Source organism: Stenella coeruleoalba (assembly GCF_951394435.1).
Source record: "Stenella coeruleoalba genome assembly, chromosome: 16".
Classification (NCBI taxonomy): domain Eukaryota; kingdom Metazoa; phylum Chordata; class Mammalia; order Artiodactyla; family Delphinidae; genus Stenella; species Stenella coeruleoalba.
This window is the reverse complement of record NC_137162.1, coordinates 33,659,371-33,678,722: the sequence shown is the minus strand read 5'-3', so window position 1 is coordinate 33,678,722 and position 19,352 is coordinate 33,659,371. Positions and strand designations below refer to the sequence as shown.

The following is a 19,352-nucleotide window of genomic DNA, read 5'->3' as shown; positions in this document are numbered from 1 at the left end:
GAAAATGGTTGAGGATACTTTAAAAAGCTGTTTATATCAGATGATGTGCAAACCTGATCACAAACAACCTAGATTACCTAAGAAGTGGCAGATGCTACTCCAAAGCCCCTAGACATTCTTAAAAACTTTTGAGATACAGAAGTTCCTGAAAACTGGAAAGGTAAATATGTAGCACTTGCCTTTTTAAAAGAAAAAGGAGGTAATTTGGTAATTTGAGAATTAGAAAATGATTCAATTTATAATGATTTACAACAGTCCCAGATAATCCAGAAGCTGGATTTTTAATTAGTGTAGACTCTGATTCTAGTTCAAAACATATATTGCCCTTTTTGGCCTATTGTTAGAAGTGGAGTAGCTTAGTAAGTGGCTCTGTGGTAGACTTAGGTTTTTCTAGAACCTACCTTGGTAAGGAGCAAGAAATGAAATACTTTGTCCTGGGACTTCCCTGGTGGCACAGTGGTAAAGAATCCATCTGCCAATGCAGGGAACATGGGTTCAATCCCTGCTCCAGGAAGATCCCACATGCCGCGGAGCAACTAAGCCCGTGCACCACAACTAAGCCTGCGCTCTAGAGCCCATGAGCCACAACTACTGAGGCCATGTGCCACAACTACAGAGTCCACATGCCGCAACTACTGAAGCCCGCGTGCCTAGAGCCCGTGCTCCGCATCAAGAGAAGCCACCACGATGAGAAGCCCACTCACTGCAACAAAGAGTAGCCCCCACTCGCCACAGCTAGAGAAAGCCCATGCATAGCAATGAAGACGCAACACAGCCAAAAAAAAAAAAAAAAAAATACTTTGTCCTATCTAAAGTGAGGCTTTGATTGTGTCCCAAAGGACATTTTTAAAAATACATTTATTTATTTAGTTTCAGCTTCAGGAGTTGTGCATTGGCAGGCGGATTCTTAACCACTGCGCCACCAGGGAAGTCCCCCAAAGGACATTTTTCTGGGACAAATCAATAATTGCTTGGAACTTTTCATCTAAACTGATAGTTTTGGACTGGGAGGATATATTAAATCATATTTATAGAGCAAAAATCTATTTCTATTGTACTGTGCTAGTTGCTGAGGAAGGGTTGTGGAATGGTTCTTGACCACTAGGATTTAATCTAAAAGGGCAGATAACTACAAAGAAATAACCACAGTGTATAACAAATAGAAAAATGTGGTCCTGTAGACGTGTTTGATTTGGTTTTATAGCATTTGGAATCTCACCTTTAGATTCGATTTATGCTCCATAGTCATCCTGCCTGCCACAGTCACCTTGCCAGTCACACTCATTTATGTTTCCCTGCCTGGACCCTGAAGGCATTTGGGGATTGCATCAATTTGGAGCATGAGTAGGGTTGCAATCAGCAGAGATGAGGAAAGGGAAGAACTGGTATAAACCCGTTCTTAGAAGCTAGAAAGCTCAAGATCGGAAAGTTCAGAGATCCTGAACCTAAAATGCAATGACCCAGCAGAAGGGATATAAAATCATATTTATTTATTTTGTGTTAATAAGCATGCATATTTTGTTTAAAAATCATGTTTGGTTTACATGTGTTTTGAATGTTTCTTCTGGGGGAAAATAAAATTCTTTCTCGACAGTTGGTATCAGTTTCCTGAAATTCTGTCTTCAGCTTCTTTTTCTCTCATCTGAGACGTAGCTTTCTGTGTGCTACTTTAGCTTTTATTATCTTTTTTTTTTTTTAATATTTATTTATTTGGCTGCTTCGGGTCTTAATTGTGGTACTCGGGATCTTCAGTCTTCGTTACAGCATGTGGAATCTTTTTAGTTGCGGCATGCAGGATCTAATTCCCTGACCAGGGATCAAGCTCGGGCTTCTGCATAGGGAGCACAGAGTCTTAGCCACTGGACACCAGGGAAGTCCCAGCTTTTATTATCTAACTCTAGTTATCTTAAGAAGAGTTTTGGATTTGCCCCATGGAAATTGTTTAGGTGTAATTAAATGTAACTCCTACAGTAATCTGTATCTCTAATGGAACAGTTAGTATACTATTTGTGACCTGTTGACTTTAGAGCTATGAGATTATGCATCCCTGATTTATACTACATGTTGACTATGTTCTTTTATGAAGAAATATCTTTTAGGGACTTCCCTGGCAGTCCAGTGGTTAAGACTCCGTACTTCCACTGCAGGGGGCACGGGTTTGATTCCCAGTGTGGAACTAAGATCCCTCATGCCCCGTGGCATGGCCAAAAAAAAAAAAATCAAAGAGTTTTCTAGAACTTTATGAAAACTTCAGTTCTTATAATTAATATAAACTTTCTTTCACTTTTTACATTTGACCTCTTAGTTCATTGTGGAGCAGATCTTGAGCTTTGTTTAATCCAGAGTGTTATTGGTCAAGAGGTAATATATGATTTGCATGTATATAAGGCAACCAAGCATATCCTAAAACCTACAACTTTTAGTTTTGAATCACAGTAATATTGTATAATGAAAAAACCTAGTGATAAGTAGCCATTTCATTAAATTAAGTTGAAGCATAAGGAAGCAAATCATTTTTCTTTTTTAATTGATTTAGGTGCCAAATATAAGACTACAACAACTTTCCTTAATTGTCACACTGATATCTAAAATATGTAAATAAAAAAATCGTAATTTTTAAAATTGGCTCCTCTTTCTGCCTGTCTGACTTTTTATGGTGGTACCACCATTTTTCTTGCTTCCTTTCCTGGAAAATCTGGAGTTATCTTAGATGTATTTCTTTTTAACTGCTCCTGTCATATCCCTTCCCGCATCACAACTGATTACTAGGTTTCTATGTTTAGTCTTATCTACTTTTTTTCCCTCTGTCTATAGTATCACTAGTGACGTTGACTAACGAGTTGGATGCTATATGCTACTAACATTTAGAAATTTCCAGATCAATAGCATAGGTTATCAAAGCATCACTTCTTGAATTAAGAGCAGGAAGAAATTAGCTAGGGAGGACACCTTCATTTTGACTATTCCAGCTTCATCTCCTGCTTAGATTTTTAAGGCTCAGAAAAATGTCATAGAAGTGTTCCCCTTGCTCCAAATGAGTAATATTAAATGTAATCTTTCTTCTTCTAGAATGTTCAATAAAATGTTTTAAGCCACTTGTATTAATCAAGGAAACTAAAAGAAAATTGACAAGAACTGATAGAAAACCCAACTCGAACCGTCTTAAACAATCGAGGGAAATTATTAGCCACTATGACTGGAAAGTCCAAGAATAGGTCAGATTCCATGTGAGGCAGAGCCAGCTACTCAGGAAATGTCACCAAGGACCCAGAGTCCTTTTATCTTTGAACTCCACTTTATGCAGTTTTGGCCTCATCTTCAGACTGTACATGGTGGGGCAGCAGCTATAGGCTTTCTCCTCTGGTAGTAAAATGGCTGCGAGGTCACAGTTCCAAACCTTATATCCTCATGCACTATCATCTAAAAGAGTGTGTCCCTCTACTAGCTGCTAAGGAACTACCTGTGGGTAAGAGGATGACCATGGTTAGTTGACTTAAACTCATCAGGATCCATCCTTGGCACTAGATCAGTCCTATCCAGACCAAATAGAGCTGTGAATGGGAGCAGAGTGATTTTTCCAAAATGCATCTGGGGACTTTTCCAAGAAGGGGGAATGGATGATAGACAGTAAATCATAGATGTTTACTAAAATACTCAGTGATATTACTACTTATCTTTTATTCAGAACACACATGCTTATTGGTCTGTGAGGTCTAGCATGGAGTTTGTGCATATGTCTGTTTAAAAAAGTTCTTAGGGTGATTCTGTTGCACACCTGTGGTTCAGAACCACTGATAGGGCTTCCCTGGTGACGCAGTGGTTGAGAGTCCGCCTGCCGATGCAGGGGACATGGGTTCGTGCCCCGGTCTGGGAGGATCCCACATGCCGCGGAGCGACTGGGCCCGTGAGCCATGGCCGCTGAGCCTGCGCGTCCGGAGCCTGTGCTCCGCAATGGGAGAGGCCACAACAGTGAGAGGCCCGCATACCGAAAAAAAAAAAAGAAAAAAAAGAACCTCTGATAGCATGGTATCACTTACTTCTTGTACATTGAAATAAAAAATAGTTCTCAAGTTATGTGACGTACATTTCTGTCTCCAGAGGGCACTGTTTCTTTAACAAGCAAATGAGGAATTTAATTGCTTTGTTTATAAGCTGAACCTTTTGAAATTTAATTTAGGAGTTAGTTGATATGTTCTTGACATTCTGGTCAGGTCATAAGGATTGAAGAGTATTTCAGTTTCACCTGTAGTATAACTACCCAGGAAGTCCAAACTAATTTTCTTAACAGCCTCTGAATAACAATTAATGATCTCTTTTAGAAATATCTTACCAAATAATTCAGTGTATCCTTGTGTATAAATACAGGAAAAGTTACAATGAAATCTTTTTCTGTGTTTCTTTCCTTGCTCCTATTTCTTTAAAAATAAAATGTAGTGAGTCAGGTCATGCACCTGTTTTGTAATGATTATATTTGTCTGGTTTATAAAATAAGCGGAATCCTTAGTCCTTAGCAAAGTCCTTTCAGGTGTTAACTTTAAAACATGTTTCTGGACTTCCCTGGTGGCGCAGTGGTTAAGAGTCTGCCTGCCAATGCAGAGGACACAGGTTTGATCCCTGGTCTGGGAAGATCGCACATGCAACTAACCCCATGCACCACAACTACTGAAGCCCATGCTCTTTAGGGCCCGCATGCCACAACTACTGAAGCCCGCGAGGCTAGAGCCCGTACTATGCAACAAGAGAAGCCACTGCAATGAGAAGCCCGTGCACCGCAACTAGAGTAGCCCCCGCTCACCACAACTAGAGAAAGCCTGCACAGAGCAACGAAGACCCAGTGCAGCCAAAAAGAAAAAACAAACAAACAAAAAAAAAGAAACACGTTTCTGCCTAGAACTGCTGTCCGAAATTTTTCTTTCACACAGCACAGCCACTGACTGCCTTAGATTTCTTTTTTATTATAGCCTGTTGAAAGTATTAATAAGCTTCTAAAAATAAAAAATACTCCTCTCCCAAACTTCATTTAAATTTATCTTAATCTGGATAGTATATGGGAAAAGTGGAACCTGTTCTTGATGTCACCTCAGAAAAGTAGATCAATCAGCAGATTTCTAAATAGTAACAGCAAAACGTAATAAATAAATTTTGAGTTTTTTTCTGTTTATTTTTGCTTAGTTCTTTTTTTAGAAAATTAGTGGGTTTTGAATCACTTTATCCAGAAAGCATATAATGACTTTATTTGACTATAATGTGAATAGTTTCATCATCATCACTTTTATAATTTTTCTTCCTTCAGATAAATACAGCATTTGTTTTCTTTCATGACTTCAAATTTTCTAGATTTTTGGACCCTCTCTCCATCTCAGATTTTGGTTAATATTTTAATTGTCCCATATTGCTTTTTAAAAAATCTAGGAAAATGCGAAATAACATCTTCTTTATTTTAATGAAATTCTGTAGAGTAAAAAGGGAAATTAAGTATACTATTGATTTTAAAGGTAGATTTAAATTAGGATTTTAAAAGAATAGCCATTTAAAAAAAAAAATCTAGAATTTCACCAGGTTGTTTAGCTCTGTGAGTTTGGAGGAAAGGGGTCCCTTGATACTGGTTTTAAAAATTTTGTTAGGTATCTTGTTCCCTTTTTGCCTATGTTAGAGGCATCCCAGAAAAGCAAGAGAAATCATATGTAGCAGTCTGAGTGCAGCAGATAGGAAATGTAGTAGAAGATGGGAGCAGTGAGACTCCAGATTTTCTTTGCCTGGTGATAGAAGGGAAGTGGGTTGAGCATTATGGGATGCTTATACAGTTCTGAGCTTTAAGCCTCCCTTATCCAGCTGCCTTCTAGAATTGCAGAGATTCAGTAAAGGTAGTGAGACATGAAACAGAGGGGGCTGATGATGAACACTGGGGCAAAATGCAAAGTGGTAATAATAAACACTTTTATATTGCTTTGAGAAATTGACATATAGGTGGTATCATTAATGTGTATAATGGTTTAGTTCTGTAGCCATAAGCATTTGCCATCTTGGGTACCTGGCCCTAATGCTGTTCAGCAGGCTAAAGAGAGATATATATTATTGCCATGACTAATTGCTGCACATTAAACATGACCCCCTTTCCATCTCACCACTGTTTCATGTTTTAAAAAATTATTCTGTGAATGTTTAATGCCCAATTTTTTTCTCCCTTACATGCAAATAACTACAATTAAGTTAAGCTAATTGGGCAATTTGAAAGGCTTGAGATTATACTAATTGTCTCAGTACAGTTCACTTAAGAACTGTAAACATTTATTGAGCATTACTAAGTACCCAACACTAGTAGGTGCAAGGAAACTAACTTTTTTTGAGCACCTACTAGGTACCAAGTACTGTTAGGTATTTTACATTAATGGTAGAAACTTGTGTAATGCTCAGAACAGCTCTCTGAGTGATGATGATGCTCTTTTCATAGATGAAAAACTAGGATTTACAAAAGTTAAGTAATTTGCTCAAGATGTAAAGATAAGTGAAATAGTGGCCATCGAACCTCTTCTTATTTTCTCAAACCCCTGGCCCGTATTTTTTATAGATAATTTTTCCATTATTCATTATTAGCAAGATGGTGATTTCTTTTAATGACTACAAATTTCTTGACACTTCTCTCCTTAAGAAGTGGGGATCTATGTCCCCTCCCCTGGAATCTGGGCAGGCTTGTGACTGCTTTAACCAGTAGATGACAGGGAAAACAATGTTGTGAGACTCTGAGGCTAGGACATAAAAGGCAATGTTGTTTCCACCTTAATGCATGGAACACACATGCTTGGAGGCCTGAGCTGCCATGTAAAAAGTCCAGGTACCCTGTAGCCACCATGCTGTGGGGAAGCCAAGCCTTATGGAGAGTCTGCCTATCCAGACACGTGAGTGAAGAAACCTCCAGGTGATTCTAATCACCCGCTGTTGAGTCTCATTCTCAGCCTTCAAGTCATCCCAGTTGAGGTCCTGGATAGAGTGGAATGAAGTCATCCTTACTGTTCCCTGTCTGCATTCCTAACCCATGGAATCTGTGAGCATAATAAAATGCTTGTTATGTTAAGTCACTAAGATTTGGGGGGTAGTTTGTTACTCAACAGTAGTAACTGGAACAGCAAGTGACATAAACCTTTCCAGCCCGCATGATCTCTCCTTTTTCACTACACGTTTACTACACATGTAGTCATTACTAATTTGTTAATATTTATTCATCATGTGATTATTTCATTTGAGGTACTTTTCTATCCCAACTAGGTTATAAACTTCTTTGAGGCAGGAGTGATTAAAAAAATTTTTTTAAAAAGTACTCATCACCTGTCTACTCTGTTGCAAGCACTGTTCTAGGTGCTGAGGATTAATCAGTGAACAGAAACAGATGCAAACTTTCTGCCTTAATGGAGCTTACATTTTAGTGGGTGTTTTGTACCTACATTACCTAAGAGTATCAAATTTATAGTGGCTGATACAGTGTTATCGATAAACTCTAATGTTAAACTCCTCAATCTTAAGATTTTTCTGAGTAGAGTTGCATTGCATTAGAAATTTTAACAGCGTAAGTTGCTGTAGTTAATTTTATTTTGAGTCAGAACTCATTTAGCTACTGTCATATTTAATAATTATTAAAATTTCAGTTAATAACATTACCTTATCTTAAATTCCTGTTTATTTAAAACAATGTTTTCCTTTATAGTTGAGAAGAGACACTGTTGAAAGCTTTTGTTATCGTGTCAAATTTGTGTTAGACCTCTGAGTAGGGAGAACAGAAAAATCTTTCTTGGAATTCCTGTTTCAATCCTACTGTGTAGGCAAGCATGCAAATGGAAAGATGCCTACCAGTAGTTAGTTTTCTTCAACTCAACGTGAGTAGTAAGTGGTTAGACATTGTGAAAATTAGAGAGGGAGCCAAAAAAGCATTGAAATGCGAAAATGGTACGTTTTGATTGTCCATGTTTACCTTCTCTTACAGTGTTCTTTTTTTGAAAATTTCTTAAGGCACACAAACCAAGATACCAAAGTAAGAGTTCCTGATTATATTTTTAAAAGTTACAACTCAAATGACATCCCTTCTACAAAGCTTTTTATCAAATAAGAAGTAATTATTTCCTCCTTTGTTTACTCAGCATGCTTTGTTTTAAACCTCTAATGTAGCACTAATCATGTTTTGTAATATTGTATCTCTTCCTGGATTGTGAGATCCTTGAGGGTGGGAGATATCTTTGTACTGCTGTTGTACTGCTGAGAGATATCTTTGTACTGCTGTTATTCATAGACATGATATAAATGATATATTAGGTTAAGTTGTATGCAGATATATTATGGGACTGATAATGGTGAGTGATACTTAGGTCTCTTCTTAGTCAAGATATGAATCTAAATAAATAATAGTTGTTTTTTTTTTCTTTTTGGCCGTGATGTGTGGCTTGCAGGATCTTAGTTCCCCGACCAGGGATTGAACCTGTGCCCTCGGCAGTGAAAGTTCAGAGTCCCAACCACTCGACTGCCAGGGAATTCCCAATAAGTATTAGTTTTGCCAGAAATATCACATTGCCACCACCACTGCCCCCAACCACCATCAAATTAAATCTCGCTCTCAGCTCTACTAGCCAGAGTGGCAAGTTGTCCACCCTCCTTAAGGTGATAAAAGGAATTCCAGGGCCTTTTACAGTCTAAAAAAAAACTGAGAGAAAGGCAGAGATTGTTCTAGTTTTAACTTTCAAAATGCTTTTTGTCCAAGTCTGTGTGATCCTTTAAAAGAGAAGCATAGGCGTGAAGATCTTTTGCCTTGGTGCCAAAAGACACAATGCCTAATCTTCAGTCCCCCAACATCCCTCATGCTGTTCTGTCAGAGTGCCGCTGTCTAAGTGAGAACCCACAACTCTTATTTCTTCTTCTAGCTTCTTAAGTTGGAAGTTTAGGTTATTGATGTGAGATCTTTCTTCATTTATAATATAGGCATGTATAGCTATAAATTTCTCTCTAAGCACCTCTTTCATTGTATCCTGTACGTTTTGATAGTGTGCTTTTATTTTTGTTTATCGCGATGTTTTTTGTTTGTTTTCTTGGCCTCACTGTGCGGCATGTGGAACTTCCCCGACCACATCGAATCTGCGCCCACTGCAGTGGAAGCGCTGAGTCCTAACCACTGGACCACCAGGGAAGTCCCTCAAAGTAGTTTTTGATTTTGATCATGATTTCTTCTTTGACCCATTAGTTATTTATTGGAGTCTCTTGTTTAACTTCCATGTATTTGTGAATTTTCCAGCACCTTCTGTTATTAATTTCTAATTCCATTCCGTTGTGGTCAGAGAGCATACTTTGTATGATTTCAGTACTTTAAAAGTTTGTTTTATGACCTAACGTATGCTCTGTTCTGGATAGTGTCCTACGTTCACTTGAGAATAATGCATGGTCTGCTAATGTTGAGTTGAATGTTCAGTAGATGTCTGTTAGGTCTAGTTGGTTGATATTGTTGATCTAATCTTCTTTGTCTTCTGCCTACTCAGATTTGCTGTTGAACCCCTGTAATGACTTTTTCATTTCATTTATTGTATTTTTCAACTGCAGAAATTTTATTAGGTTCTTCTTTTTTAAAAGTAATTTCTGTCTCTTAATTTATAGTCAATTTTGTGAGGTATTGTTCTCATATTTTCCTTTAGTTCTTTGGTTATTTTAAATAGCTGATTTTAAACCTTTGTCTTATAGACCAGTGTCTCATAGTTTCTTGTTTCTTTGTGTAACTTGTAAATTTTGTTGAAAACTGGACATTTAAAATAATGTAACATGGATGGACCTAGAGATTGACATACTAAGTGAAGTAAGTCAGAGAAAGACAAATATATGATTTCGCTTATATGTGGAATCTAAAAAAAAGGTACAAATGAACTTATTTGCAAAACAGAAGTAGAGTCACAGATGTAGAAAACAAACATATGATTAGCAGGGGATGAGGGGGGCAGGGATAAATTGGGAGATTGGGATTGAGATATACACACTACTAATAGTAAAATAGATAACTGATAAGAACCTACTGTATAACACAGGAGACTCTACTTAATACTCTGTAATGGCCTATATGGGAAAAGAATCTTAAAAAAGAGTGAATATATGTATATGTATAACTGATTCACTTTGCTGTACACCTGAAACTAACACAACGTTGTAAATCAACTATACTCCAATAATATTTTTAAATAAATAAATTAATTAAATAATGTAATGTGGCAATTCTGGAAGTCAGATTCTCTTCTCTCCTCAAAGTTTGTTGTTTCTTCTTGGTGGTTGGTTGGTTGTTTCATGACTTCTCTGAATTAATTCTGTAAAGTCTGTATTTTTTGTTGTGTGTGGCCACTTAAGTCTCTGCTTGGTTAGCTTAGTGGCCAGCTAATGATTGGACATAGATTTCCTTAAAAACCTGGAACCAATCAGTCTCCCAGTCTTTGCTAAGGGACTCTCTGTGTGTATTGGGGCATGCCTTCAGCAATCAGGCATTTGACAACTCTGCATTAGCCTTCACTTCCTGCTTGCCCAGAGCTTCGGGGTCAGCTGTAAATGAGAGCTTAGAGCTTTCTCAGGTCTTTCCTGAGCAGGTGAACAGCCCTACGCATGTACATAGTCTTCTAGGTTCCCAGGAATATGTCAGAGCTTTTCAAAGCCATCTATGGACATCTCATTCCCCAGTTTTTCCTTTTAAGCTTTTTGGTTAGCTTATTGTATACCCTAGCTATTATCTACCACCTGAGGTATCTGTGATGTTAAACAATTGCCTATAATTGTTTTTAACAAATGCCCCCAAGAAAAAGGCTTTCTGCTCTGGACAATCACCAGTTTAGGTCATATAAAGACATCTCTGCAAGTGATGTCTTCCAGGGAACCACCAGATAGGTCAAATAATGATAATTTTCTGGGAATGTGGCTTTGAAGGAACTCCAGTCCATTCTGCCCCACTTTGTTCACTGACAGGCTGCTGGTTTGCACCACAGTTGTGGGATGTTGATTTTCAAGGATACTGTGGAGCTGGACCCGGGCAAGGAGAGTGGAAATGGGGCACATCAAAACATCACAAAGCTTGTTTCCTTACCAAGATTCAGAAATTTTTCATGAATAATGCTGCTTGAATTGCTACAAGTTTTGAATTAATTTCCAGACTTCTAGAAAAATTGATTTTTGACAACTTTTGCTAGTTTTCTTGATGCTTTTATGGATCAGAAAATGTTTGTATATCCTTACTCTGCTATTTTTGCATCACTCCCTTTGTTTCTTTTCTCCTCCTTTGAGAAGTTAACTATTTTACGGGCAGCGGTGGGGGTGGGGGGCTATTTGACTCAAAACACCAGTAAGTTTCATTTCTTCTCTGATGGTCCAACTTAATTTCCCTCAGTGAGTCAACAGATGGGAGTGGTCTTCTGCATTCTTGACAACTTCCGTTTTCCATTTCTTAGAGCTGTGAGAACAATTCAGAATTGATAACTAATAAGTTCTACTACCAGATAAAGACAAAAAAGGTGATAGTAAGTTTGGAAAAAAAAGTGATATCTACTCAAATAAATAGAGTACTTCCAGCCAAAAATCCAACAGTTTTCTTGGACTTTGAATAAATATTTAAAATGTTAGACCAAAGAAAAATAAAAAACAAAATTTAGAATTTTAAGAAAACTTGTTTTATTAACTGCTTCTATAACTGTTTCTTACTTTTTATGTTGTCTCCTGTCAGGATGCCCGACATGCAGCAGAAGGAGAAATATATACCAAACTTAATCAGAAAATTGATGAATTTGTTCAGCTTGCTGATTATGACTGGACAATGTCTGAGCCAGATGGAAGAGCTAGTGGTTACTTAATGGATCTTATTAATTTTTTGAGAAGCATCTTTCAAGTGTTTACTCATTTGCCCGTAAGTATAAAAAAATTTCAAAAAATTGTTATAATTTTGCTTTCTGAAGTATATTTTAGAATTCAATTTTAGTTGGAGGCTTACTTGTTTAAACCAACTTCCTAGCTTGAATATTTCTTTTCTATTTTTATAAATCAATTTGTGAAGAATCTTAGCCATTTTTTACTGAGTAAAAATTGATATATAACATTTATATAAATTTCAGATGTATAACATTATAAATCAATATTTTATACACTACAGTGACCACCACCATAAGTCTAGTTACCATCCCCTTCACCCACTTCACCCTCCCCCCGACCCGTATCTCTCTGGTAACCACCAATCTATTCTCTGTATCTTTGAGTTTGTCTTTGTTTTTATTTTGTTTGATTCCACATACAAATGCAATATACAGTATTTGTCTTTCTCCATCTGACTTATTTCACTTAGCATAATACTCTCAAGGTCCATCCATGTTGTCACAAATGGCAAAATTTCTTTCTTTTTTATAGCTGTATAGGTTGTATACATGTGCTACATTTTCTTTATCTATTCATCCATTGATGGACACTTAGGTTGTTCTCATATCTTGGCTATTGTTAATTATGCTTCAGTGATCATAGGGGTGCATATACTTTCAAATCTGTGTCTTCCTGTTTCTCCAAATAAATATGCAGAACTAGAACAGCTGGATCATATGGCAGTTCTACTTTTAATTTTTTGAGGACTCTCCATACTGTTTTCCATAGTGGCTGCACCAGTTTACATTGTCACCAACAGCATATGAGGGTTCCCTTTTCTCCACATTTTCTCCAATACTTATTATTTCTGGTTGTTTTGATAATAGCCATTCTAACAAATGTGAGGTGATATCTCATTGAAGTTTTGATTTGCATTTTCCTGATGATTAGTGATGTTGAACATCTTTTCATGTGCCTGTTGGCCATCTGTATGTCATCTTTAGAAAAATATCTATTCAGATCTTCTGTCCAGTTTTTCAGCTGTTTGTTTTTTTGTTGTTGAGTTGTGTGAGTTCTTTATATATCTTGGATATTAACCCCTTATTGGGTATATGATTTGCAAATATCTTCTCCCATTGCCTTTTCATTTTGTTGATGGTTTCCTTCACTGTGCAGAAGCTTTTTAGTTTCATGTGGCACATTTATTTTTGCTTTTGTTTCTCTTACCTTTGAGGTCAGATCTAAAAAACATGGCTAAGACCAATGTCAAGGAGGTTACCTCCTATGTTTTCTTACAGAAATTTTATAGTTTCAAGTCTTTAATCCATTTTGAGTTAATTTTTGTGTATGCTATAAGATAGTGGTCTAGTTTCATTTTTTTGCATGTGGCTGCCCAGTTTTCCCAACACCATTTATTGAAAAGATTCTCCTTTCCCCACTGTATGTTCTTGGCCTCTTTGTTGTAAATTAGTTGTCCATGTATGTGTGGGTTTATTCCTGGACTCTCTATTATGTTCCACTGAACAGTGTGTCCGTTTTTGTACCAATACCATGTTTTGATTACTGTGGCTTTGTAGTATAGTTTGAAATCAGGGATCATGATACCTCTTTAGTCAGTTATTTGAAATTTTAATTTGTTTTACTTTTTAACCCAAATAACTACAACTCTCTTTCCACCAAACCCAAAACAAAACCCTGAAGTTGACAGCACAGGCTTAAATAGAAATAAACTCTAATAGGAGTAGTTTTTATGAAAGTCAATATAATCAATGCCTTTTCCTATCAGAAAAGGCCAAGAAATTATTGGATATTTTTAGGCTAGAGATTAAAGGTAAAATAGGAACATTGTTCTATACTAATATATAGTCATAGTACATCTATATCTTGAATAATCTGTTGATGAAACATTAAAAAAAAACGATGTAACAGGGATATTTGAGCGTGAATAGGCTGAAACACTGGATTCTTCAGAAGAGGGATGCAAAGGGAATTCCCTGGCGGTCTAGTGGTTAGGACTCCATGCTTTCACTGCTGAGGGCCCAGGTTCAGTCCCTGGTTGGGGAGCTAAGATCCCACAAGCCGCACGGTGCGACCAAAGGGAAAAAAAAAAGGAAGGCAAAGATCAAAGAGATGATGGTAGGGTGCACATTCTCTCATTAGGTATATTTAACAAAAGAACTACTGTTAAAATGTGAATGGAATAGTTTTGTACAAATAAAATAGGGAGAAATTTTGACCTTTTTATAATCTCATGATAAGATGTAGCTAGACACAACAAAGTTTAATATGGAGCCTACCCAACTGCTTCCAACCATCTCCCTTGTTTAAAATGAAAAAAAAAAAGTTATTCTCCTCACCCTTCACTCTTTCCCCATCAAAGGGCCACTTAGAATAGTTGAAGGAAGGTGTTGCTAAAAAATAAATAGAAGAATTTCTTAAAGAGATTTTAACAGTGGATTTGTGCCAAAGAACTTTTAGAAGCTTACCCAGGGATGATACTATATTCCTCACTGTTGTCCTTGAGTTGAAAAAGAGAACGTGTGTGTGTGTGTGTGTGTGTGTGTGTGTGTGTGTGTGTAATTTTTATATCAATTAATTTCAAAAAAGTATGCATTAAATAATTGTTGAATTAATTTGAATTCACCTTGTCAATGTAAATCTCCGTGCTTCCAGCCAAAACCAATCCTCAAGATAAACACGTGCACATGTGTGCACACAGACACAAGATACACACACATCATGTTTCTATCGTTGCAGTATCTGCTTCGCAGGTTGACATGAGATGATGGGTAGGGATTTTGTGCATAACTAGGGTAAGATTAAGAGAGGTTATATGTTAGAAATGTTTTGGGCTAATGGCTCACCTCAGGAGACTGACATCTAGAGGGAAATCCTGCTTTTTCATAGGACATACTCTGGTGACATTGAGAATAACAGATTCCTGTCACTCATCTGATCTATTATGATATTTTGTATAGTTTTAGGTGAATCTTTGTGTGCCATTTTGGATGTTTATGTCATCTAACATGGGTTTTTCTGCAAAGAAAACACACTTTTATACAATGTAGACCAACAATAAATGTAGTATATGACCAAATAAGAAAATTATAGTTTACAGCTAGGAAAAGAAAAAAATGGTACTAACAACAGTATATTTTTATTCAAGGGATGAACTAAAAGTATAATTCCCAAGCAAAAATATTAAATTATTGCCTATGGTAAATTTTAGCAAGATTGATAATTATATTATGGCTTAGTGTATTAATTCCCTGAAATCCTGAAATTGCATAAAATATCCAGTTAGTTTGTGTTCTTTCAAGCAAAGAACAGAGGCAATGTTATTAAATGTATTATTTTTCTAAGCAACATATGGCATTATATAAGCTACCATTTTTATTTAAATGTTTTAAGCTGAAAATAAATCCTTGTCTTCAGGTTACCTTTGTACCCAAATAGAAAGAGGGGCCAGTTTTGGACTCTTTCAAACTAAAAGAATCTTCAGAAGATATTTATTTATCAGTCCCAAGTCGATCAGCTTATCAATGTATAGACATGAGGAATTACATGGGGGAGCTAGTTTTGGCTCCATGATTGTTGGTTTTGGCAGTGTTAATAAACAATGCCATGATTTTGAGTCAATGGGAGCTATGAAACCAAGGGTCACTCTTTCAAATAGTGCAAATAGTGCCAGTACTGCAAATAATTGGACAGAGAAGTAGATTCTGTGGGATAAAGATGACTCTCTTGCCCCCGACCCTAAAAAGTACCTAAGATTTTTAGTTTAAAAGCCCCATTCTTAGCTTCATTGCATATTTATTTTTTGTCAGTCCCTACCATTGTTACAAAAGAATATTTTCTCCATTAAAGGTAGTCATGATATGTAGTTGCTGACCACGTTGCGTAGTAAAAGTTCCATTGGTTCTAGAAAAGTTATAATCCACCTAATAGAATTTTGTTCTCTGCTCACAGGGTATGAGAACAATAGAAGTTAATGGATAATAATGGTTTTGATGGAGCCCAGAGAAAGAACTTTATTGTTTTCTCTTTTCTACTACACTGTGGTTGTGGTAGAAAGCTGCAGGATTTGGAAGATCACCAGTAATGTCTCCTTTAAATACCTCCTGTCTCTGGGGTTGGATGCATGAGAGTATTGGTATATTACTTCCCTCACCTGTTTCTCTTAAGAGTCAGCCAGTGCAAGCCTATGCAGAGGACGGAAAAGTGAAGAGCTTCCTTGCTTCCATGTTAAATTATCTCCTCATCTGCATTTCCCTGTGCTCTAGCAGAGAAGCCAGGCTCTCTGCTGGCCGTAGGAATTAACAGCAAGCTAAAAGGCAGTATTTATAATAATGATGTTAAGCTGCCCTGCTAAATATATTATCTGCCTCAAGGGAACTTGCCATTTTATGACTCAGAGCTAGACCCATTTATCTGTTATTGTTCTTAGGGACCAGGTGATGAAGGGAGGAGAGCACAGGGTGGTCTTTAGAGTTAGAAGGACTTATGTTTGAGCCTTAGATTTTTAATTTCTTGGCTCTGGAATCCTGGCAAGCTGCTTAACCTCTCTGAGCCCCTTTCCTTCTGCAAAATGGGCAGAATCCATTTCTCCCATAGGACTATCAGAGGATGAATTAAAACCGTGTGTAAAATAGTTGACTGGCAGGGTGCTTGACGTAAAGGTACTGTTAATAAATGTTAGTTTTATCTTTCCTTCTCCTTTCTTCCTTTGTGGGGTTTTTTTTTTTTTTTTTTTTTTTGGTGGTACGCGGGCCTCTCACTGTTGTGGGCTCTCCCGTTGCGGAGCACAAACTCTGGATGCGCAGGCTCAGCGGCCATGGCTCACGGGACCAGCCGCTCCGCGGCATGTGGGATCTTCCCGCACCGGGGCACGAACCCGTGTCCCCTGCATCGGCAGGCGGACTCTCAACCACTGCGCCACCAGGGAAGCCCTCCTCTGTTGTTTTAAGGCCCTTTATAGTATTAGTTTTAATATCTTTTCGCTTTTTTTCCTTGTATTTATGCCTACATTTTTAGCTTGATATTATTTAGCTTTGAGTTCTATACTTTTGCATTATATAGACATTTTAAAAACTTCATTAATTGTGAAAGATACTCACTATAAAGCATGTTTATTTGAATAATTATTATAGCTTGACTGCAGTGCTTACAGTGGCTAACGGTCAGATGCTAGCTAATGCCAGTGAAATATGATTAGTATATGGAATAAATATTATTTTATCCCCAAATCAGTACTCTTGGAATCAGCAATTTTTACTACTTCAAATGTGTAAGTGACCCTTCTTGTTTCTAATAATTTTTTCCCTGACGACTAGAAAGTATTGCTAAGTATAGAAGAAAATAAAAATTACCTGCTGTTATCTTGTAAAAAGATAACCACTGTTAACATTTTGGCATGTATTCTACAAGTCATCTTTTTCTATGCACTTATGACACTTATTTTTAAGCCTAATTTGTAAGCTTTGTGTTTTTTTAAATAAGATTTTATATTAGCTAGAAAATTTAAAACCAGAAGAATTTTTAAAAGCATTCAACATTCATTCACCCCTTACAAGTCTATAAATAGAAGAAATTGTTGAGCAAGTTGAAGTTATCTAGTAATTCTTCATGACTGCCAAATGGAACTCAGTAACCTTTTACTGTGAATACAGTACCACCTAAAGACCCAGCACTGATCTGCTGCTGGAAAGAACACTCAGCATTTCTTTCTTTCATAAATGCTAGTTATGTATTTGTTTCAGTAAAGATGTTTTATTGATTTACAACCACTAAGGGATATATGTAAATGATGAATCTGGTGCCACTGAATTTTTAATTTGCATTTTTTATTTCCATAAGTAGTTAAAAAAAATATGCTTTCTGTAAGTGAGAAACAAATATATATATCCAATAAATGAAGATGCGTGATTTAGCCAGAAATGGATAGTGTCTAACTTTTAAAACCATTCTCCTTAAGAATTTTTTTCTGAAGATGCAGCACTATATTGAAAATTCTGAGATTTGGGGTCTAGGCCAGATTCTTCCAATTAACCAGCATTATGGAAGTAGACAAATCATTCAGTCTCTGGATTAATTTGCTAATGTCTGTTTTATTTCATAGAACTGAAAATAAAGGTTGTTTTGTTTTAATATACTTTTATTTCAGTTAATTTGTGTACATGATAATAAATCAAGTAGTCCAGAAGAGTCTGGGATGGAAAATAACCTCCTCCCCCTGTACCCCCCAAGCCCCAGGCTACCATTTCACCATACGTTTTCATTTCTTCTGGTGGTTATCTTAAAAAGAGAATGTCTGTTAGTCCCTACTGTGAAAGATAAGGCACATATAGCAACCTCTTGCTTACCCCTTTTTCTTCCATTCATTGTTACATTTTATTTTATTTCTTCTATTTATCATTTCTTTATATAAAATGGTTATACTCTGATTTTTTGTTCCTTTTCTTTAGTCAGTATCTTAATTCTCTTCTATGTAAGGTAAAGGTATTAGCCTCCCTACCCTTCACTCTATCAGTTCTTCATCTGCTATTTTCTGACAGCTACAGAGGCCTCTGTCTCTACTTTGTACCAGTTGCTCTCTAGAATTTCTGTGTAGCTGTTAACCTAGGACTTTCCTTCTCTGCTGTCCGGGGTTGGGATCTGTTTCCTGGATTCTGCGTGGTTTTTTTTCCTTCACTGGTTGGTTTTGCTAAACTGCCTCAGTAATTTCCTCCTATTTAAGTCCTTGCATATCATGAAATACCTTCTTCTGTCCTCATGTTTGATTGATAGTTTAGCTGGTTATAATAATTCTAGGTTGAATGGTTTTTCTCTGACAATTTTTATTGCATTCCTCCATTGTCTTCTGGCATCCAGGTTTCAGGATCTGTTTTTTATTCCTTAATATTCTCAAATGTCACGGGATGTGTGGAGATGTAAGCTTTTATTTCATTCACTTAGCTCTTTACTCAGTGGTCGTTTTCTGTCAAAGCAGAAATTCAGCACAGGAAAATTCTCTTTTATTATTTTTTAGATAATTTTCTTCCCCCTACTTTTCTATTCTCTTTCTTGGACTCTCATTAACTAGATTGGTCTTCTATATCTATTATCCTTTCCTTCATTTCCTATCTCTTTATCTTTTTTTGTTCCCTGTTTTGGGAGAATTTCTAAATTTTATTTTCAGTACTTCTAGAGAATATTTTATTAGTTGTATTTTTTAATTTTTAAGAAATCACTTCTGTTTTAAAAGTGTTCCTTTTTCCTAGAATACTGTTCTCTCTCTTTTTTTTTTTTAATGGATATATCTTTCAAACCTCCCTGAGGTACTAGAGGGTTTTTTAAAGAAGGTATTTTCTGTTTCTTGAATTATCTCTATTACTCTCGAATAGGCTTTTTGTTTCTTTGTTTTTCTCATTCTCTTTTAACAAAGAGGACCTGGAACGCTGATAAAGGTTTACTCTGCTACTGTATAAATACCCTATTTTTTTATAGTTTTTTTTTCCCCTTAGTAGGAATCT

The 19,352-nt window shown here is 36.6% G+C and overlaps 1 protein-coding gene across 7 annotated transcripts in view; it reads left to right on the top strand.

The window, feature by feature from the left end:
* EXOC6 (exocyst complex component 6) overlaps positions 1 to 19,352 on the top strand; it is a 197,750-nt gene that overhangs the window by 109,932 nt on the left and 68,466 nt on the right. For all 7 annotated transcript variants that reach the window (XR_013824316.1, XR_013824317.1, XM_079900349.1 and 4 more), the window contains exon 18: positions 11,720 to 11,899. Coding sequence is in view for 5 of the 7 variants with exons in the window: in XM_079900349.1 (XP_079756475.1) it covers positions 11,720 to 11,899 (180 nt within the window). In the remaining 2 variants the exon portion in view is untranslated. The remainder of the gene's footprint in view (positions 1 to 11,719; positions 11,900 to 19,352) is intronic.